The following is a 22954-nucleotide window of genomic DNA, read 5'->3' as shown; positions in this document are numbered from 1 at the left end:
ATAGGAACCATCAATGTTTTCCTCCTCTTTAATCTTAGTTTTGTGTGTGTGTGTGTGTGTGTGTGTGTGTGTGTGCTTCTGCTCCACTGTAAGTGATGAGAAACAACGCAAAAAAAGACAACAAAACCAAGAGGCACACGGTAAGGAATGGAGTAGCGCATACTTTCCACAGATTTTTCTTCTTTGCTTGCAAATAAAGGTTTTCCTGTTCACCGATCGGTTGCTGGTAAGCAAGGGTTTGTGGGGTGGCGGGGCAAGAACTAAAGAAAATAAACAGCAAGACGTAGGCCGCCACCACCACCCTCTCTGCACAAGTCGCTGCAGGGGCGGTTCGGGCAAGTTTCGGGCAAAAGGGGGGAAGCTGCTTTTGTGCGAAAATTAGAAAACTCGAAATAACTCGTACAGAGGGATGGCTACGGTACGATCGGGGGGAGGGGGGGGGGAAGGGGTAAGGCCCGTAAGGCCCATTTATAATTTGAAAAATTTCCCGCACTCTCTTTCTCTCTCTCTTTCTCTCGGTATGGCCGTTTGGTCCTGGTTTTACGTTCGCATACTTAGCGGGCAACGCAACGAGCACTGCTTTTCACCAACTCAAATAAATGATGACGATGATGACGATGATAATAATGATTATAATACGCGGGTTTGACGATAATAGTGATGGCTTTACCCCTTGCCATCGCTCTACTTATTGGAAACGCATGCCTCCACTCCCTTTCATCCATTCTTCTGGCTCGTGTGTTCTTCCGGTACAAGCGCACGTACACTTTTCTATTTCTTTTTTTCTTTTTTGCTTCTCATCCAACGCCTTTACGCCATCCTTTTGCGCGCCCTTTACGCATCCGCTCCTCATTGTTTGGGCCGTGATCAATTTCCTGTGTCCGCATTGTGCGCCGTCCGTCAACCGTGAACAAGCTTCCCTGCGGAGGCGACAAACCGTCAAACAGTGTGTGAGTCGACTTTTTGCCACACAAAAACACACACACACACACACACACACACATCGAGCGGGGCACGTGCTGTGTTGGTCCCGGTAACAAAAAAAGAAGAAACATCCTGGGAAGCCATATTATTGGTGTGGCCGTAATCCGCTAACGAGCTTCCCTTTGGCCTTTCCCCAATGTCTGTTTCCCCCCATCGCATCACATTCGAACAAACCGAAACAAGACAAACGGACCAACACTTGCCCTCACCTCTCCCTCTCTCTCTCTCTCTCCCTCCACATCACACTCATTCATACAGCTTCCGTGTATGCACAACAGCAACACACACAAACAACTGTAGCCCATAAAGCTTTAGTCCGAGATCGAGTTTTTGGAGGACGTGTAGTGTTTGGGGCGGCCAGTTCCTGTGCTCTGCTTGTCGCTTTGTCGCTTTGACGGAAAAAGCATCTGTGTGATTTGCCATTTCCTATTTTTTTCCTTTTTTTTGCTCTCTCCATCTCTCTCTTTTGCTCGTTTCGTTTTGGCTCCCACAGAACGATCCACAGCCATGTGGCGGGTTGTGCTGGGTGTCCTTTTCTCGGTCGGTGAGTTACCGTTCGCGTTGAGTGGAGTTGGGGTTTTAGGGATGGCTGTGCGCCTATCTCTACGCTGGACGCGTTGCTCTGGTCAGTTGACTAATTTAGTGAGAGCTTTTTAATTCATTTTTTCGTAATTTGTAAAGGCATACGAATTAATCACCTAATTAGGTGTACATCTGGAGTCTTTTAGAGGGTGGGATGGTATTTGGTTGTTGGTAGATTATTATGTTGCCGAAAAACACAGGAGCAGATAATTTGAGGTTGATCTTTAAAGACCTTTACAGACACATAATTAAATCGGGAAGGAGCTTTAATATCCGTAAAAATGTCGTTACAGGACCCTTTAAAAACTACAAAGAAAAAACGAATAACAACGCCCGAAACTATGCAAAAAAACAAACGCCTAAATGTATGCAATAAGTATGAGAAAACATCCTTTTACTGACCTTAGCGCAGGTAATTGGTATTTTCCTGGTAATATTAAAAGTAATTTTCCTGGTGCTTTGTCATCTCTTGATAGACTTCGAACCAACTAATTCTCATCCTTGTACGTGCGAATAAAGTTTAACATAAATCCAACTAACTGTTGCATGTCTACCAACACATTCCATTACCAGACTGCTCTCAATGTATAATGCAAGCGAATAAAATCAAAACTTTTCCAGCCCCACACATCCCACTCCAATTAATGCTCCCTATGTTACTGTTTTTTTCTCTCGCTCTCTCTTTCGCTTCGTCAATCTGTCCCATGAAATCACTGGCAAAACTTTCCTTACATCTCGCACACTGGCATTCGCGTCCCAGACATTCCCAGCCGCAATTCAATTTGCAACTATTTGCCACTATCTTGCCAGGAAACTCGAACGAAAGACAAGTGCAAGAAGGAGCAAGAAATCGTGTGGGAGAGATAGAGGAGCGACTGACGCAAAGTTTAGCGCAAAAAGGTAAGACGCAAAAAATCGAAAGAAAACTCGTCCAAACGACAGATGGAGGCGCATGGTTTGCAACAACCGGTCCCCCTATTATGCGTAATTGATAAATGTGATGAGTAAGTGTTTACAGGACGGCCACCTCGTTCGTACCTTCCACTTCCCTCCCCCCATGTGCCCGATGAGCAGCAAGAGCAGGCGGAGAAAAGCGCACATTACGCGCGCAAAGCGATTAATTACCACCACCAGCATCACCCCCCTTTCCCCTGTTAACGTCTTCCGGTCCAAGCGTCGTACGCGTGCCGATGGTTTGGCCAGCATCACCCTCCTGCTTTCAACCGGACGTCTCGAAGAAGAAGCGCGCTCTCTTTTTCTTTCGCTCTTACGATGGCGCTTGTCCCGCCGGTTGCTCCATGCATTGTTTCTCGGGATCATCGCGATGTTTACAAGCAGTCAACGAAAAGCACTAGCAACAACACCACAGCGAGCGCTCAACCGATCGGGTTTTCCGCTGAGTGACTTTGCCCTTTGCCGGAGAACTCAGCAGACGGCGAACCGTCACGAGCGTCAGTTTCGCTTCAGCCACGGAACGAATCGGACGCTCGAGCGAGTCGCTCTCGTCGCGTGTGTGCGCGCGCGTGTGTGTGTGAGCGTTGAGTCCGTCGCATGCCCGTCGCGAAGAGTGTTGTTCAGCCCGTCGAGTGGCGGGGTCGTGTGAAAAAAAGGCCGGTTTCGCTCCCATTCTGTTAAACACTTCCGTTGAACAAGCTGTAAAGGGAGCCGGAAAACGGAAAACACAAAAAAGGTCCTGCACACAGACACAGAGCAGAAGACAAGCATCATCCTTGTTGGGGCCGCGAACAAAGGAGACGATTACAAAAAGGCGATCCTTGTGTGCTGTGTGTCCTCCAAGAAAGCAGCAGCAAAAAAGAAAAGGTGCCATTGAGCGATGATGGCATCGCCACGACCACTCCAACCCGTATCGCCATTTTCATCACTCGAGTAGGTGGAGGGGGGAGGGTGGTGGCCCTTGAAGAGCACCGCGTACCCACCTTGGCTCGGGAAGCAGAAAATGGCAACAATGATCGTCTCCTGTTCCGTGGTACCTTCGAATATTCCACCTCCGTCGGGCATCGGGAGCATCGGCCAGCCTCAGCCGTGTCATATCTGCTTTGCCGTCATAAAAGAAGCGCTAGAAGGATGTGCTCGTTGCTAGGGCAGTGGTAGTAATGCCGACGACGGATGATTTGCTGCTGCATGACCCCGTTTACTTTGATGAAGTTGTTCGAGGCGCGCGCGCTCCTCTGTGTTTCTATGTTTTTATTGTTCCCCTCCCAACGACCCAGTGAGTGTGGCTAGTGAAAGTGCACGAAGCGCATGCAACATGTGTTAAGATATTATCATAATTACATCGTGAAAGTGTGTTGTGTGAAAGTGGGAGGAGAAAGCAAGCGAAAGCAAAAAGAAGCTGGACCCAAATCGTGGAAAATAGTGCGCGGTGGAGACGGAGGTCGGACGCCGCTTTCATCTTTCCAGGTTGATTTATTGCACTCCAGCGGCGGCCGTGTGACTGTGACTGTGCACAATATCCATAAAAAAAGGACTCGGGCAAATCCTTTCCACGCTGCCCTCGATCGGACATAAACTGGACTTAAAGGTGGGTCGTAATGCCAGTTTTGTCGCCTCTCTAGCCGCACACACTTACAGACCACCAAACCGTAAACGAATCCCAAACACACAGGGACAGTTTAAGCTGACCATATTGTTGTGGGTGAGAGGATGCCAGGAGCAAAACCTCCAACCTGTTGGGTTTCTGGTTCGGTCCAGGTCGGTCGGTGTCAGCATCATCATCCTTAACCTTTGCAGCCCTTTAGTGGCGTTTTCCGTGCTGTTTGCTTGCGGGAGGATGGTGGTGACCCCAGCTGTTCCTCTACTCAAAATTTCCCTCCTTCGGTGGAAATAGTTTGCCGAACAAATTGGCCCCCCCGAAAAACCCATTATCGAGAACCAATCGAGAACGACTGTTCGGCAGACCGCAGCAAAAGCAAATGTGTGATCTGTCCGCTCGTTCGAGCTCATAACCTCGTTGCTCGTTGGCTTGAGAAGGAAGAAGAAGAAGAAGAAGAAGAAGAAGGTGAACGGGAATCTTTTCCTTCTCGTTGTAGCAAGGGTGAACCCCACAGCACGACAAATCCCAACAGATGGTTCTGTCCCTTTTTCGAACATCCTCCACTCAATTGTTTGTCGTGTCGTGCAAAACTTTCAACTATGAAGTTGCGCAACTCAAGGGGATGTCCCGTGCGAGCGGTTTGTGGCGCAACAAGGCAAACGAAATCCCAGGACAGCCCAGAACGGCTCGGGAAAACAAATGCGAAACAACATTTCACTTAAAGTAAAACTCCTCAAAACCGCCCACCACCACCAGGGGGAGCACGCACGCGCTCGCGCTCGGTGTTTCGGTTGCGCGTCCGACCGGACAATGAAACTGTGGGCCAGGGGAGGGGGGGTTTCGTTTTCGGGGGCATGGCACCGAGGTTCGATCGGAATGCTGTTGCTGCTTTGCATTTTCAATTCCAGCCACCAACCAACAACCGCCCCAAAACCGTGCCGTCGAACCCCAGTCGAAGACAAATGAGACGAAAACGCGCCACGGAGCGCAAGAAGCAAAGGCAAAAGGTGGGACAGCCCGTCCGATCGGTCGGTCCGCCACGTTTTCCCATCGATATCCATCAATCATCGTCACATCCTGGGAGGCTTTACGGGAGGCTTTTGTTTGGGTTTGAGTCCTCCCCCCCGCACACACACACACACGGTAGGGAGGCGAGATGGAACTCCAGCCCGGTGACGTCAGCGGAGGCGATTTGTCTTCGAGCGTTTTGTGCGGTGTGTCCTTTGAGCCGCCTGCTGCACGTCATCCCCGGCCCTTGGGCGGCCCCCTTGGGCTGCTCCTGAAACAACACCTCCTTTTCTATTCCATTAGATCGCATAAATTTTCATCCAAATGACAGCAGGGCCCGTGTTTGGTTATGGTGGTGCTACCGTGCATCACTTCGGATCCTGAGGAGGCCCGCGTGGCCATATGGTGTTGCCGAGAAGTGGTTTCAGAGCGGTGTGGCGAGTGGGAGGGACCCTTACCTCAAACGGCCCGTACCGCACACCGCGATACTCAGGTTTCGCCTTTTGCGCCCCCGTGGCAAGCGACTCCGGTGGCGCCTAGATTGCTGCTAACTTCACGATACGCTGAGCCCTTCCAGCACAACCGCCGTGTGTCGTGCTGGTGGTGGTGGTGGGACTTTTCGCCATGATATTGAACTGCCTTCCAACTTTCCCCACCCTCCCCCTGTTGGCAGATTTCTTAAACTTTTGCTCGCCCGCCGACCGATTTTTCCCGCTGACCTGGTTTATGAGGCAAAAACCGGCATTCCAACCAATGAAGGAGGGACCGGGCGTGCTTTTGCCCTTTTGTCCCTAAACCTCCCCTTCCTCCCACCACCACCACCACCACCATGCCAGCGCGCTGCCGCCAATAGTGCAGGCAAGTTGATTGAACCGAAAATCGAAAGTGGGCGCTTGCCAAACAAAAATAACAAATTGTGTTACATATGACCTGTCTAGCAAATTGCCTCCGGAACGGAATTGAATTCGATTTCGCAAAAGTGATACCCCGGCACCGGATGTGGTGGCTGGGGGGAGAAAGTGGGAGGAAAAAACTCTCCCCGGAAGGAACCGAACCCCGAAGCCGTGGGTAATGGTGCGATGTGTCCGTAGATTGACAGCCGAAACTATCGGCAAACAGAGAGCGGAAGCGACGAACGGACGAACCAGGAAGCCAAGGACACACTTTTACAAATTGCTAGCAACAGGAGTTTTGCTTTTCCATGACGGTGAACTCGTCAGACCGAGGGAGGGAGGGGGGGAGGGGGGGGGGGGAAGGGAGCGCCGTGTCGGGCATCCAGAACTAATGAATTGATTCATCTCGGCGGTCGTCGGTTGCAGCAAATTTGATCTTGCGGACGGTTTTTCGGCCATTTTTTCGCCACTCGACGGTTTTGTTCCCACATGTCGTGTGACAGTTTTTTGCTCTCTCCAGTTCTTATATGTTCGATCTATATGCGTTTAGCAATGTCGCCAGCAGGGCTCTTACGTATTTGCTGCTTTTTGTGCCGTTCGTTTCAATCTCGATATTAATCGTCCACGGTTGATTTGACGTTTTGCCGGGTGCAAGGGGGGGGGAGCGGTGACGTCCATTAGGGTATGTGCGCGGCGGTATGGCATTTCGAGCAGGTCGTCGGTATCGTGCTTCCGTCATCTTTCGCATTTGCCTTTTTGCTGCTGCTTCTGCTGCTGCTGATATGTTTTGCTTCGGCTTTGGATCATAAAAAGAAAAGTTTACTGTTTTTGGTGACGGTTAGCTGATCTTTAGATCGAACGTCGTCGTAAAGTCGTAGATCTTATCGACGACATTCGGTGCTGGTTCGGAGCAACAAGCTGTGCGGGATCGCTCGTGCAGGCCGGAACAAAAGTTGCTCTTTTGTATGATTTATACTCGTTTGGGATGGGATTGGGGTAGATACGCGCACATTGATATGGATTTATTGATTCACATTAAAGCTTTGATTTCCGCTGCTAAAGCACGCTAAAACTAAAGTATTGTTTTACAAATTGCATACATCTAGGCGACATGTATGTGGGCGAGTTTTAGTTGCTCTGCAGGAAAAATAGATAAAAGTATGCAATCACTTGGACAAACTTGTGACATACAAACATTTTCACTACACTCAGTAAAAGTAAATCAATTGGATCATCAATTCCTTAACTATTCTGTACAATATATTTGCAAAATGATGGAGTTTTTGTGAATTTTTTTTTTCATCATTTTTATACAGTTAAGAGCTTTTAATTAATAAAGTCTTTCTCCGAGTTACGCGTACAATGTATTAATGTAATGACGACGATGATAATATTAATGTTACGCATTGCTGGGATATTCGCGTGTCTCGGATTTTTGCGTAAGTCGTAAGTGCCAAAATATGGATAATAATAGATTTTTTTATACTTAACGTTACTAAACAATTTTAAACATTTAGCAAAATTGCAAGATAATTGTGCCAATTTGACGTATGAATCGTCAAATCTAAACATTCGCGTAGCTCAGTTTCGCGTAACTCAGGGAAAGACTGTAAACTTTGTTACTACTATTTTCATACTACGAAACAATTTAAATAATTATCCTTTGCAAAAGCGAAATTCCAATTGCATACTTTTAGGCGCATACAATTCAAAAAGTCCAGTTCAGTTTTATTTCGTTATTTCAAATCGGTACATTTTCTCAAACCATTGTTAAATGAACACATAAATTGCATTTTTGCTAAAAGTTTAAAATCGCTAAAAACCGAACCGAAGAAAGGATTACCGAATTTCCTACACTAATTATACTATTATAATTAGTATACTATTATATTAGTAGTTAAACACATTAAAACAATGCATTTAATCAAAAATTTATATTTATCAACAACTGTTTTAACTAAAAAAAACGCTAGCAACTCCAAACTACGCAACACATTACTTGCCTAACTCGGGGAAAGATTGTATCACACTTGTACAAACACGCTTTTTACAAACAGCTTGTACAAATTCATCATTTACTTGCCTGCTCTGTACATCCTGTGAGCCACTCTATACATGTAAGTCGGTCAGCTGCTCGAACCACCCATCAACCACAGCCTAATTAACTGCTGCGTTACTGTAACGCTACAACCAGTACAATCATCCAGCTAATACGAGACGAAATGTTTGCTAATTACCATTTCCTGCCTGCTTGAAGATCCAGCTCATTGAATGAAATCGACCGACGGCGAACGTATTTCCAGCGATTCCAGCTCATAATGGTGCAGGACGTTGCCTGCCCCACTCGTATTCCACCTCGTTCTGTCCTGCGTGCAGTTTCAATCCATCCTAAACCACTCCAAACCGAACGATGATTAAAGTTGTTAGGAATCACTATCACTCCAGTTTATTACCGAAGCACCGTGCGCCAGGCGTACGACGGTTTTCCGTGTGCGCCTTTTCCCATTGGTTTATCGTGGCTCGTGGCTTGTGGTTTTTGTTTTTATTTTTTTACTGTTTGCTCCTTTGCCCACAAGAGGACGACGCACACGGGATGATGATGCTCTATCGTGACGGAACTCGGACTCGGAAAATGTGTCAGCAGCAGCAGCAGCAGCCGCCGCAAACGGCCACCAATCCTCATGAGCATAATAACAACAACAATAATAATAATAATGATAATAACGGCAGCCGCACGAAACGGAAGCCGGAAAAATCGGTCCTTGTTTTACAAGCAATTTGTTGCACGGGGTTTTTGGGAAGGAAATTGCAAAACCTTCCCCCGCACTCCTACCGGCCAACCCATTTCCGCCCACTTTTGCTCGAGGTGGCATGGCACTCGGGCGTCGGGCGTTCCAAATTAGTGTTAAACTTTTAATGGCAAATGACAATCGTGTCGTCCCCGGATTGCCGCTGCTGCGTCTGTTTGCTTTTCCACTTTTCCACGCTTATCGTGGTGTTTGTTTGTCCCTTGGCGTGTCTTTTTTTGTTTGTTGGGGAGGGACGATTTGGGTTTGGCAGGAGTTTATTACAACATAATCGGAGATAGTTTTACTCAAACAATCAACACTGTGGGTTCGAGTAAAACGACTCATTTAATGTCCCTCCCCACATTTCGTTAATCAACGCAGTGCGGGGTCCTAAAGAAGAGATTGAAAATGTAAAAAAAGAGCGAGTCAACAACGCTATTAAACGCTATTCCATTGTTTCTCTCGCCCCCTCCCCAGCAGAGAGTTACAGTGCCCGACCGAACGATGGACCTGGAGGAGCTTGCGGTAACCCTGCTGACGGGTGGAAATAAATCGACCGCCGGAACCAGCAGCTGCTGCCCTGCCGGCACTGGCCTCAACGGAAGCGGCGCCGAGCCGGGCTGGAGTGCGACATCCGCCGAGCTGGAGATCGCCTGGAGGGAAAGTTCCCCGCCAACGCTCGTCGCCGGACCGTACCCCGAGCCGAACGGAACCGCCGAAAGCATGTACGTATAAGCGCTTCTTGTTGAGTGAGGAAACAAAAAAAGCACACACCCACACACATACACAGTGCATAAAACTTGCATTTCCGCCCTTTCCCTGCTCGCTGCAAAGTTGGTGAATTAAATGCTGGCTGGCTGGTAAACGGTGGCACGCGATTCGGTTTCACTGGTTGGCGTCCCATCCACTCGCCCTATTTCATTCCTCCTTAATCCATGGAAGCATCCGTTGTTAAGTGGTTTTGTGTGGATTTACAGGCGTGTAAGCGATGGACAACTTTTCACCAAAGCTGCCGCCCGAAGCCGCATTTCCCACTCCAACCCACCAAGCCTGAGTCGCCTGTTTGCATGTGCAGGCAAGTGTAAGGCTGGATTAGATTAGCCCGGATTCTTTTCGTCCTTCCGGGCTAATGTACATCCGTACAACGTTTCGTGTATGCGCGTGTGTGTGTGTGTGTCTGTTGTAGAGTTTTTCGATAAAAAATGGATACTAAACGATGCATTTTCTGTACGGAATGCCGTATGGGGACGGGTCTGCACGAAATAAAACTGCACATAACTAAAATCCTGCTCCGATTCCACAGGGAAATGGTGCAAACCGGGAAGCTCAACTTATTTTTTCGTCTTGTTGTTGCTAGCCTTGCCATTCTTCGTTTCGAAAATGGTCGGATATCCTGCTGCCGGTAACGGTACCACACACAAATACACACAAGGTACACACACACACACACACACAGACACACATACATCCAGTTTGTGAGTTGAATTTCAACGGGTATTATTATTTTACAACGACTTCCCAGCAGCACCAGCAGCACCAGCTTAAATGGTGTAGCATCCTTCGTTGGGGCGCTATGAGAAGCGTCCACATTCCAGGCCAGAAGGATGCAGCTGAATGGGTATCCCCGCTCTGGAGTACGTTCTTCACGGTGCAACAGCGCAAACAAAAGCGCCCCGTCCGCTGGGCCGAGCAACGGTGTGGTGTTCCCCGTACAAGAGTGAAAGCATTAAGAATGGAAGCACCGTAGTTGCTGCTCCCGCTGCTGCTGCTGTGGGAAAGTACGCAGCCAGTTGTGAACGGTGAGCTACCGGGCGGCTCCATCCCTCTTGTGGGCCACGTGCACATTGTTCTACGCGATGCGCGGGTTGCGTCAAGCGCCAAGCGTCGATGGGAAGCGTTATAATGCCAGCGTGTGAACGAACGGAAGCGCCCCGAGAAGGTCAGCCAAGCCGGCATGCAAAACGAAGCAAACAAACAAATTAGAAGAAAAGCAACAAAAAAAATAGAAAAAAAGATTGGAATCCCCAGCTCACATACTGTGCCGGGAGTTGGCCGAGGTCACAGGGCGACAGCAAGAAGAAAAACATCAAAACAGCACAGCCCGAGCACCGGATAAGATGCAGTCGAACGAGCGCATACTGCACATGCATTGCTGCAACTGGAGAATTCCGTGTATGTGCAGCGTCCCGTCGCCCTTCAATGGAAATTGCACCGGGAGCAGGAGGTTGGGTTGAGTTGGTGTGCCAGCAATTCGAGCACTATTCGAAACAACCTGTTTCTAAGATGCATACAACATCCAGGCCCAAGGGGGAAGGAGTATCTCGAGGGCATTCGTGTGTCGTGGTTGGTGAAACGAAGCGGCTGCACACGTACACGAAATGGTTGGAATTGCTACACAGTCGCACTAGTCGAGTCTTTATGATGCTGCAAACTATTTCATTTGCGATTACCCCATTTACGAAATGACTCGATACTAAATGGGTCGAGAGCACACGCACACACCCACACACACACACACAGAGCCATACATGGGGAGAGAAGTTTACCTTTGCTTCGTCTGGTTCTGACAGCTCGAACAGCAGCAAACGGCATCATCCTCCCAGCTGCAACAACAGACTTTGCGCAACCGTTCAGATTGAAATAATTGGTCAGCGTGAAGTGTGTTGAGTTGTGCATCTAGCTTATCAGCAAATGGTTCGCAAATGTGTACGTACATATGTGTGCATGCTACAAACGCCCGAATGTGCTCGAAAATCCCGCACGGAAATCGTAATCGGTTCGCTGTTACTGTTGCGGTTTTACCTTCACTTTTCGGACGTGCGGTTGGCTAATAGTAGCGGCAAGGTGGATGGGATGGGGCTGCAAACCATAAGTGGAAATTTTGGAATTTATTCAATTAAGCACACATGCACACACACCCGCTCTGCCCGATCTCACCCTCCTCCCCCCCAAAAACCCAGGGGAACAAATTAATGTAGCGTAATTAATCGCACAGCAACGTACAACAACTTCTGCCACATTTTATGTGCGTTTTTCCGCATCGAGATGGTTCCAGTTTTATCGTGCTGAAAGGGGTTGGGCGGAGGGACGGTGCTGGCTGCTTCCCAGTAGTCATCCAGACTGTTTGGCAGTGAAACGATTGCTGAAATGTTTGCACCGTGCAGGAGCAGTCCCCGAGTGCTTTCCATAAAGCGATTGTACTTAGCAGAGGAAAATGGGGTGGGTTTGGATTGGGGGGGAGGGGCATGGGCAACTAATCCAATCAGCGATTTGTTCACTGTGTTGATAGGGAAACTTACAACGCGTTGTTTGGCAGCGGTGCGATTTGGTTTTGATTTCACTCAAGCCCTTTCTGTGCCGCCGATTTGCGATTAAATGTGTACACGATTCGTGCTTCAAGCAGCTTCTTACCACCGGCACACGCTCAGTAACACTCAGCTTGCATTGTGTAGCGCACGAGGCCATAAAAAGCACCAGTTTCGATCAAACCGCTGTGCTTTATGTGCTGAATGTGCGTGTGCTTGTGCTGCTGGCGCGGGAATCAACTTCACACGGCGGCGGCAGCAGCAACCGTCGCACATGTTCAAGGACCTCGTGCGTTGAGCCTGAACAAAAGCGAGTGTTGACTTGGACTTGGTGGTGTATCACCACATCATAGGGAAAAGTTTTCCATCCAGCTTTTTTTTTCCAGGGCTTCAACCGTACAAAAACATACAAACTGGAAAGCGTGGAAAATGATTCTCTTTTTGGGGAGAAGAAAGGATAGCACGTTACGTCGATTATTATGTTTAAAACCATACACACACAAAGTCACACACACACACGCACACGTAAGCGCTGGTTGGGTGTTGTTTTTTTTCGATTGAATTTTGACAGGTTTGTTTTTCGTGGGTTTACCGCTCTTCAAACTTTTGTCGAGTGCTTTAGCCGATGGTGTGAAGCGTGGTAAAAAGTGTCGGTTTGCTTGTTGAGTGTACAGTTACCTCCTCTTGATTTAGGCTGCAATGTTAACTGTTGAAGCATTCAAAGCATTTTGAAAAGAATTTAAAAATTATATAAAATAAATATTGTTTTAAATGCGGCTACAGCTAACAATACATACACTTCAATTATGTTGCCCTCATTAGAGGGTTTTCCTGGAGTAGGACACTTCCTTGACTCTTTCCTATGTGAAGTGAACTTCATATGATGGAAATTGGACTCTATGTGATCCTTTTTGGACAGACTGCTTGGAAATTCCTTTTGTCCAACAAGTGTGCTATTTTTTGTTTGTCCAACAAGTGTGCTATAGAGTCCAGATCCCATTACATTAAGTTCATTTCACGTAAGAAGAAGTCAATACAGGGTTTCCCACGATTTATTGGTCAGTTCCCATGACTTTTTGGTACGTTTTCACGATTTTTTGGTCGTATCCCATAGATTTTAGGTTCGTTCTCATAATTTATTGATATTTTCCTTTTGGATATCAATACAATTGGACCAAAACATTCTGAAAAAAAGACCAAAAAATCGTGGGAACGCACCAAAAAAATATGGGAACCCACCAAAAATTGATGTGAACCGACCAATAAATCGTGGGAAACCCTGTAAAGTGTCCCACAGCTATGAGAACTCCTGGAAAACCCTGTATCTAATGTTCAATTTCATAAAACAGGAGATTATTGCAAACCCACATATTTCTATTTTATTTTTATAAATTGTACAAAACTAATAGCTCTCCTATGATAAATAAATGTCTGTTAATTTAGTAGAACTCTCCAAAGCGTTTAAAAAAAGGATGTGAAATATTGATCAGAGTCTTTTTTAGAAATTAATGCTCAGCGCACGACTACCATAAAATAAGCTACCAATAAGCATCCCACTCCTGGTGAATCCCCAATAAGATCTTGCCCGGGAAGCAGAATAAATTTACATTTTTACAAAAAATGCAAAACAAGCTCTCTTCGTGCTTCACTTCCCAAGTTTTATTAATCTAATTAATATCCCGGTGAACGTCCTTTTGCCCCAAACACGTCGATACACATTAAACGTTCCAAACATCCCGGCCCCAAATACGGCCTCATGTTTGCAACATTTAATGGCGACCTGTTTGCACTGTGTCCATGTGTATCATCTTCCCGCACCACTCACCCAGCCACTCGTTCGCAAGTCAGTCGACTCAATGCAAGCTTAATGAATTCAATTCGCAAACATTTACTTGAAGCGCACCGGTAAAGCCTCGCGCCCCATTCGCTGACCATTCGCTGCCATCAGTTACGTACGCTGACTTGCCTGTTTTATTCTCTTCTTCTCTTCCATCTCTCTCTCTCTCTCTCTCTCTCTCTTTACAGACAAACGATGGACTTTTTCTCGATACTGCCGCTCTGGCGGCTGATCGTGTGGAACGTGCTGTTCGCCGGCATCGTCATTACGGCCACCGTCGGTAATCTGATCGTGGTGTGGATCGTCCTCTCCCACAAGCGGATGCGCACGGTCACCAACTACTTTCTCGGTAGGTAATGCGATCGGTTTCGGAACACAAAACCCACCCGTGGTGGTCACCATCGGGGCAGGTGGAAATAGTCTTTCCGCTTGCGCAGTTTGGCGCTCGCCGCCCGCCCGAAACGCAACCGGTGTGGAAGCTTTTAATTTGCATTTCCTTCTCTTTATTTCCCTCCCACATGCTCCCTCTCTCTCTCGTTACTCACACACTTCCGGGAAACGGTGTGCACTTGCCGGCTGCAGTTAATTTATCGATAGCGGACGCGATGGTGTCGACGCTGAACGTCACCTTCAACTACACGTACATGCTCTACCTGGACTGGCCGTTCGGGACAATGTACTGCAAAATATCACAGTTCGTTGCCATTCTCAGCATCTGCGCTTCCGTGTTCACGCTGATGGCCATCGCGATCGATAGGTAAGCATATGCGGGGCTGTGATGCTGGGAGGGTTTGCCGGTCGGTCAAAACCATGCGATGGACACGGTGACGTAAACGCGAAGGCATTGGAGCAAAAATATATATTTGTATGCTGCTGTTCCTATATCGGGTGGCAAAGAGCGCAACGCGGTATGGAGTAAGGGGAAGCCAGCGAACCGTTATCTCTCCCTTCGAAACGCAACGCCACCAGAGTGAACGACCAGGATGGGCGGGCAGAAAATAAAAATGGCAAAACTCAAACAAACAGGACGAAACGGAAAAAACATCCGGCTGGACCCGGAAAGGGCCCTTTTCGCATTTTATTTAATTTTTGCAAAACAAACCGATTCCATCATGCCACTCTCGCCCGTCCCCGCCGTGCGTGCCGTCTCCCTCCTCATGCGTGCGAGCCACCAGCCCAGGCGTTGTCTTGTTGTCGTTTTGTTGCTGTGTGTGCAAACGTTTCGCTTGACTTCATCATTTTATCTTCATTACTCTTACGAGAGAGCGCGCGCGGGCTCGTCTTCTCTACCCTATCACCCTCTTCCCTCCACCTCCGTATGTATGTCCTCCGGTGGGGGGGCTGGGTGCCAAAGCGCTCACGCTACCCATCCATGCAGGAATGCGCTCGCTCCGCGTGGCGTATGTTTGCGGAACGAGAAAACAAACGGCTGTGTTTTCTAGCGAGTGGAGTGAAGCCCGGGACGCAGTTGGCATGACGGATTGGTCTGTAGGCTGGGGCTGAGGGAAGAGGGAAAGCAGGCCGAAAGGACATTCGGAAAGGGCAGACGGCAGAGTATAATAGGCATCCAGGACACGTCCACAGCAAGCGCCTAGCACCAGCGCAGCGAAACACGCGAACGATGACGACTGTATTTATCCGTTTCTGAAAAATTTACTTCTAAAGTGGTGTCTTAAGCAGCGAGGCGGAGACCTGGCGGGACGACGACCGCTTTGCCTGCTTGTTGCCCTTTCCCACCGTCACTCGGTTAAGTGCTTAAAGTTGAGCTTTAAAAGCGATTTTGCATACGTCGACGGGAAAATGGTTCGCATCGCTGCTCACGTCAGCTCACTCGCCCCGTGCGTTTCTCGGGCCACGATGTCACGTTGTCACGCGACGAGGTGACAGTGGAAGAAGGATTTGCCTTCCATTCGTACTTCGCTCCCTGCCCCCCCCGGGCGATGCGTTCGTTGTTTCAGGGTCAGCAATAAACATTCCAACTCGCGGGGCACTCACACACACTCAAAAGCAATGCCAAGAAAGCAATCTGTGTCTGGGGAAAGGCCGCTTAGCTTAGCGGTTGTTAGACGCGTGCTTAGCACTTTTTCTTATTTTTTTTGGGTATATTTTTGTCAGCGATCTATTGTTTCGCATTTTTCATGCGAATGTCCTGCACACGATTGCTGCTTCTTTTTGTCTCTCTCTCTCTTTCTCTGCTTCCTTGTAACACGCACTTCGGGATTTGATTCTTTCCTTCTCGTTTATGGTCCACAAATCACGCTGGTGGTGACGCGGTGATTAGAGTTGGCGTTTTGAGTAGCATTTGATGGCAGCCTGCCGGTGTGCGTGGGCCGCCCTGTTAACTTTACACCGTTCTGACACATCCGGTAATTGGAAAAGCCGGAAAAGCGTGATGTACAGGGCACAAGGGCCGCGTAGGCAATGAATTGTGGTTGTCATCTTGGTGTTTTTGTTCTTTTCTATTTTTATCATTCATTATGGTTTATTGTTAAGTGTTGTGACAGTGGGCCGAATTCTATTAACACTCAGAAAAGCTTGCTTTATTGGTCTTTCATGTCGCACAGTACATTGTCTTGACACATCTTATGGGAGCTTTAAACGCAAGCTTTTATGGGTGACGAAGTGTGTTAAACGCTGTCGAAACTTTTCATCGACACCATGGAGCCGCCCAGTCAATGACAAGGAGTTTAATGATGCTTCAGAAGTTGCTTTGTCTTCAAGCTGCTCATATGATACGTACGTTTAAAAATATCCCAGATGAGTAAATGCAAGCCCAAAAAACAAAGACGACTCTTTCTCCAATTTCAAGTTTCGCACCATTGCAAATGCTATCCGTACTCGTGGAGTGCATCGGTTTTTAATGATGTGCGTCAGATAAGAGTTTACTTATTTTACCTTCGTTACTTTCCAATCCATTCTCTGCGCTTTTTTTCTGTTTCTTGTTACCGAAAACCAATGCATCATTACGCTGTCTTTGAGTTGGGCGAACTTTTAGCACTACTCGGTGGTATGAAACTTCATACACTGACTCCTTGTGAGGAAAATAGGTATCGAACCTCATAGACTGAACGAACTTCATAGCGCAAGATGAGTATCAGTACTTGGCAGTAGATAATGAATAGCTAAAAAGCGTTTGCAAGTTTATGAAAAGTTTTTTAAGAGGCTCAACTTTGTCTATTACAAATTTCATTCAGCGTTACTACGTCTCAGTTGAGGTTAATATCGGTTTTATGCCAATATGACTACGGTTCAATATTAGACTCAGTCACGTTTCGTAGAACGGCAGCAGTCTAGAGTTTGTTTTCTTCCTTTTATTTCAGAAAATCGCTCAGGCTGTAATGCTAGTTGAAGAGGCTTATGTAAGTGTGTATGAAGCTCTTTGAAAAGCGTTGTGAATGCTTGGAAAAGACGCGAAGCTTTTATTGCATTTTATTGAAGGAATACTTAGAAACAGATTATCATTATTCTAATAAGTCCATAACAATTTTATTTACATCAACACTCCTTTCAATTGTACTCATAAAGGGCAGTTAACTTTAAATTGCACCCCAAGTGGTAAAGAGCGTAACCTACCAACCTACCATCTTAATAGACTGCAGACGTTTTGGCGATCTGCTTCAACAGCCTTAGGTACTATATACTGTTTTCCAAGGAAGTTTCCAACGCTACCAACATCATTCAACGCTAGCGAGTTGTTATTCAAGCAGCAGATAATATGAAGACTGTGTCACGAACAAGTCAAATCATTAATGAAGTCTAAAGTTCAAGAGCATAAGCCCCAAATAGTTTGCAGCAACTAAAGTTAGGATGAGCAAGATAGGCAAGAGTTTCGTATTAATGAACTGTTTCGATCAATTTCTAACAAAACTATTTGAGCATCATTAAAGTAATTGACTCAATGGCTGGAAAGCTTTGGAAAGGGTTTCTGTGAGTGCTTGAAGAGCTGCTATTCAGCACCTTTTTGATCAATGCTCAATTTTAGAAGCACGACTGGAGAGAGTACCACATTCCCTTTACGGCTAACTCGCCGCACAGAGACAGAGAGAGATAGGACCGTCTCCAGGAAAGCCAGCATGAAGCCTAAACTCCCAAACAACCGCCCCATCGCTTTTAAACAAATTAAACAGTAAAAGTAACATATTCAAATCCCATTCAATCATGCCAAGCACCGTACGAGCACCATTCAAAGTGTGTGTGTGTGTGTCTGCATACGAAAGCCCGTACACCGAAGACTAATATGCAAACTATCTACTAATTGATCATTAACCTAAGCCGACGCAAACACGCATTTCCCCACGGACGGGCAGGCGGGCGCCCACAGGGACGGAGGAGGACGAAACAGGCATCCCCTTACGCTTCATAAATCTTATCTTTATCGCACCGGTTTCGGGTGGAAAAAAAGCAAAGAGTGGGAGAGAACACCTTCCAGCATCATCACCTCCCCCCTTGACATCCCGAATTAAAGGTTACCGAAGGGTACTTCAAATAAATTATCACAAGCACCTCTCCCATTTACACCCTACCACTGGCTCCCCACAGCACAGGATGTCGGATATTTTCGATGTCCTAGCGCACGACTTCCTCCTCTACTTTGGTTTGTCTGCCTTTTTGTTGCGCTAGTTTGTTTGGGCGCTAGTATTTGCCAGCCTCTTCTACGAACACTCGCGCGTGGTGAGCCTGCAAGCCCTTCCCCAAGGCGGCCAAACGATCATCATCATCATCAACATCCCGAAACCATTTAATGCGCCCCGTTTCCCGGCAAAACTATGCGCAAAGTAATAAATTATTCAAAAGCGCTCGAGAGTGCAGCGCATTTCCGACGGACAACTCATCCTTGCAAAAGAGCGGAGTGTCGTCTACTGCTTTCTACTCCTTTCTGCGTCGAATGCTCTTGAATGGCGGAAATGTTGAAGTGCGCGCTCGCTCTCTCTCTCTCTCTCTCTCTCTCTCTCTCTCCCTAGCTCCTTTTCGCCTCGCACAGCTCAAGTGATGAATATTTAATTAGGACAATTAGATGAAACCATCTCCCATCGCCAGCCCGGCCCAGCCAGCCGGTGCAACGATGCTTTTAAGCAGAATGCACAATTATTAGTTTTCCATGTTCCTTTGCCATGGGGTTGTGCTGCCTTTTTTTGTGTTTGCTGTCCTATTCACCAAACATGTTCATTTCGCTTATCGTCCTGTTTTTTGTTTGGGGGAAGGAGTGGGTATGCAGCCTCATAGATTCGGTTTCAGTGCTTGGTGCTGCCGGTTTAGGGGTTTGGGGCTGTGGCCCAAAACTAATTTCAACAAGAAACCAATCTCTCCAATGGCCCGGAAGCGTTGTACGTAGGTCCACATGGCAGAGAATCCTAACTCCATGCGGATGATTAAATCATTCGCTAAACCTGCCGGGCTGCCGGGGCCGTAATGCAATTGTACTAATTTAATACTTGGACTTGGTCTGGACTTCCAGCTTTCCCGCTGGAATGGTTCGTGTGTCTGTGTTTATTTCTGCGCAAGGGTGCAAGAGTGTATTGAGCTGTTGAGGTATTCCGTGCACCCAATACCCTTAACTGCGGGTTTTCTGCAACCCGTCCGTTGCAGAAGTTTGGGCCTCAGCTTCTTGTTTGAAGTCAAAACCAGAAACCTAACCCAACAAACATGCATACACCTTCTCTCTTTCTCTCTCTCTCTCTATCTTCAATCTCCCTCGCTCCAAAACCAACAAGGTATGTTGCCATCATGAACCCGCTGAAGCCTCGCATGGGCAAGAAGGCAACGCTGTGCGTGGCGGCCAGCATCTGGATCGTCGGCACGATCATCTCCTGCCCGTCGCTGCTCTTCTTCACCACCTACCCGATGAAGGACCACATCCTGTGCTACGCCGAATGGCCCGACGGTCCCTCGAACCACTCGCGACAGGAGTATGTGTAAGTAGTGTTCGTGCGTGTGTGTGTGTGTGTGTGTGTGTGGTTGAGTGCATCTAAACAGAGCTTTGGTTTGGTTTTGTGCGGCATTTTTGGCAGGTACAACATCGTGTTCATGCTGCTCACCTACTTCCTACCGATCGGCTCGATGACGTACACGTACGCCCGGGTCGGGCTGGAGCTGTGGGGCTCGAAGAGCATCGGCGAATGCACGCAGAGGCAGCTGGACAACATCAAAAGCAAACGGCGGGTACGTAGCAAGTACGGCCGTTTCATTTCCCCGGGAACTATGGCCCGTTCGCCCGGTCGCTTCGAAATGGACAAAGTTTTTCCGAGTTTTGAACGGTTTTTTTGTGGGGGGGCGAGGGGGGAGGAGGAGAAGGAAGGGCGGTACGAAACTTCAGCATCTAATGATTGAACTTTCCATCATCAAAATGAGCACGTTTGAGCATTACATCCGACAAAACACGGGACAGTTACAACCGAAAGACCGAAGGGAACGAAGTTTTGACTCCCCATCTCGTCATTCTTGATGTTGGTTGGGCCTGGGCAATGGTCCCGCTCTGTCCTATTTATCTTACCGACTCTCACGACTCGCTTTCCCTCGGGCGCGGCAGACACACTCATTAGCTAAAGGACGTAACTAATGTCGTATTTTATTTCCCATTTTCCATTCCCATCCGGCCTTCCACCACACGCAACCGAATGCAACCGCGACGCCGCGACAGGTCGTTAAGATGATGATGATTGTGGTGATAATCTTTGCCGTCTGCTGGCTACCGTTTCAAATCTACTTCATCCTCACGTCCTACTATCCGGAGCTGACGAAGAAACCGTACATCCAGGAGGTGTACCTGGCGATCTACTGGCTCGCGATGAGCAACTCCATGTACAATCCCATCATCTACTGCTGGATGAACTTACGGTAAGAGGATGCACCTGGATCCTGATGCTAGATTTCTGGTTTACAATTACACGCCTTGTCTGTCTGTTTGTCTGTCTGTCTCGGTCCGCATAGGTTCCGGCGTGGTTTTCAGCAGTTTTTCCGCTGCTGCCCGTTCGTGCGCGTCACCCCGGACAGTGCCAGCAGCCACCGGCGCACCGGTACGTCCCGCTACTCGTGCTCCGGCTCGCCGGACCACCTGCGAATAGTAAGAAATGGTGTGCATTTTGCGGCTTTTTTCAAATGGGGCGAATGTCTTTTGGGGCTAATCACACTCTTAACACGCGTTTTTTTTTTGTTGTTACTGTTGTTCGCTTTCCACGACAGATACGGAGCGGTCGTTTCTGTACAACGGTTCCCAGTCGCCCACCGGACAGCGGAAATGGCAAACCGGTAAGCACTGCCTAATCGATTCATTTCCATACCACACTCGATGCGGCAGAGGCAACGATCGTAATCTCGGGTTTCAACCATTCAACCACGCTGTGTCGGTGGTTGCTCTTTCGTTTCGTTGCAGGTCCCATGCGACGGGTGAACACGATGCTGACGAGCCAGATGCTGAATCAAACCACCAGCCTGTGCTGTGCGTCCCCGGCGGACAGCAACCCACCGGGCGGACCGGGTCGGCCGAAGGATTAGCAGCAGCTGCACGAGCTCGGTCGCGGGCTCGGTGGATCGAATCGTGCGTCGCGCCACCACCGACCATCGGTCCGATCGTGCCAATCGGTAGAGGAACTGTAAATAGGAGGCACAAAAACACACATACGAGAACGATGGGGGGCAAAAGTGTGCTCCAGCGAAAAGACGCTGGAAATGGGAAATGAAGTCTTTTAAGCTCCTAGCCTAGATTAGTGCGAGGTACAGCGAGGTTGATAGGGAAATTGGAAAAACCTCACGCTGTGTGTTTTCACCGTCTACTCGCTCTATCGCTCTGTCAGTGTGCGTGTGTGTGTGTGTGTGTGTGTGTTTTTATGAAGTGGAGATTGCAAATCTCGTAAATTAATTTGCCCACCGTGCACCGTGTGCGTAGCAGCAGCAGTAGCTGAACCGCTGACCGAAGGTGTGTCATTCCACGACTTCATCTCGGGCGGGCCTGCCACAAACAAAAAACCCCTCACCGAGCGGCAGAGGCACTGAGGCAAGATATGGATGTTCTCGTTTTTTGTGGTGCCCCACCCCTCCCTACAAGTATACGTAAGTTACATTCGGCCGACCACACGGAGCCACCGCGCCTCGGCAAAGAGTGTTAAGCTGATTAACAACCTTCGCCCAAGCGCTTTATTTATAGCTCCTCCCTCTCCGCACAGCAAATCTTGCAACCCGCGGTCGGGTTATCTTTTCCCTCGGTTCTCCTGACGTTGGTGAACTGGACGAAGAGGAACTGAAGCAAAAATGGAATCCTGTTGTTTTATAACTCTTTTCCTTCGTTTTGTTCCGCCCGCACGTTGTTTTGTAGAAGATGAAATGGTTCCCAATCTTCCACTTTGAAGTGGGTCTTTCTCCGGTGAGTGTTCGTATTTCGGGAGATGCCCGGGAAGATTAGTCTCGCCGTTCTCCCCCCCCCCCTCGCGATAATAGTACGAGCGGTTTAGCCTCCCCTCCCTATCCACCATAGAAAATTAAATGGACGACCGTAAATCGAGAGCGATTTAATCGACGAAGATTTAGATTTGACTCCATTAATCACGATAAGTGCGAAACGGTGTACAATACCGTTACTGTAGTAGGGGAAGAAGCAGGGAGTGTGGCTGAGGTCCGCTAACGACCCACCCGCTAGCAAAGCTGTTTTTTCTCTTTCTCTTACCCCCTCCCCCTTTGTGGTAGCACAATGAAAAACCTGGGGCTGTGTAAGCCACAAACAATAGACACACGAGTCAAAGGACCAATTTAACCGTTAAGCGTTACGAAAGCATAAAATCCGCGCGAATGGAGGAGGTTCATATAGAAAGAGTAGTAGGTAGCCCTGTAAGCAAAGGCAGTGAATGGAGTGTGTTAATTTTTGGATCAACTGTGAACAATAACTCCCTTTGCCCCCAGCTCCCCTTATTCCTGGGTAGAGTAGACCTGCGAGCAAGTATTCGCGATACAGCGTGGTAATAAATCTTATTTGTGGCCCCTCCACAGTGAATGTCGATAAACTAGCCTGTGAT

At 48.0% G+C, this 22954-nt stretch overlaps 1 protein-coding gene across 4 annotated transcripts; it reads left to right on the top strand.

The window, feature by feature from the left end:
• The first annotated feature begins 3014 nt into the window (after window positions 1-3014).
• LOC1281581 (tachykinin-like peptides receptor 99D) lies at window positions 3015-22945 on the top strand. Of its 4 annotated transcripts, none has more exons than XM_061644660.1 (10): window positions 3015-4108; window positions 9291-9535; window positions 14141-14301; window positions 14535-14709; window positions 19664-19864; window positions 19961-20111; window positions 20590-20786; window positions 20880-21012; window positions 21132-21197; window positions 21322-22945. In XM_061644660.1, the coding sequence occupies exons 2-10, from the start codon at window positions 9315-9317 to the stop codon at window positions 21337-21339; spliced, it is 1323 nt and encodes a 440-aa protein (XP_061500644.1). In that variant the 5' UTR covers window positions 3015-4108; window positions 9291-9314; the 3' UTR covers window positions 21340-22945. The 4 variants fall into 4 exon arrangements, with proteins under 4 accessions (XP_061500644.1, XP_061500643.1, XP_061500641.1 ...); XM_061644659.1 differs by having other exon boundaries at window positions 3016-4108; window positions 20880-20965; XM_061644657.1 differs by having other exon boundaries at window positions 3016-4108; window positions 20880-21022.
• The last annotated feature ends 9 nt before the right edge of the window (window positions 22946-22954 follow it).

Source organism: Anopheles gambiae, chromosome 2 (genome assembly GCF_943734735.2).
Source record: "Anopheles gambiae chromosome 2, idAnoGambNW_F1_1, whole genome shotgun sequence".
NCBI classification, from domain to species: Eukaryota; Metazoa; Arthropoda; class Insecta; order Diptera; family Culicidae; genus Anopheles; species Anopheles gambiae.
Note: the sequence above shows the minus strand (reverse complement) of the source record. Positions and strands in the feature narration are given on the sequence as shown.

What these genes read in the sequence shown, in the direction of transcription:
- LOC1281581 (XM_061644657.1), top strand. Translation starts at nt 9,315, where the DNA reads ATGGACCTGGAGGAGCTTGCGGTAACCCTGCTGACGGGTGGAAATAAA. An exon ending in GGTCACCAACTACTTTCTCG is followed by an intron (nt 14,302 to 14,534) that starts GTAGGTAATGCG and finishes TGCCGGCTGCAG; the next exon opens with TTAATTTATCGATAGCGGAC. An exon ending in ACAGCGGAAATGGCAAACCG is followed by an intron (nt 21,198 to 21,321) that starts GTAAGCACTGCC and finishes GTTTCGTTGCAG; the next exon opens with GTCCCATGCGACGGGTGAAC.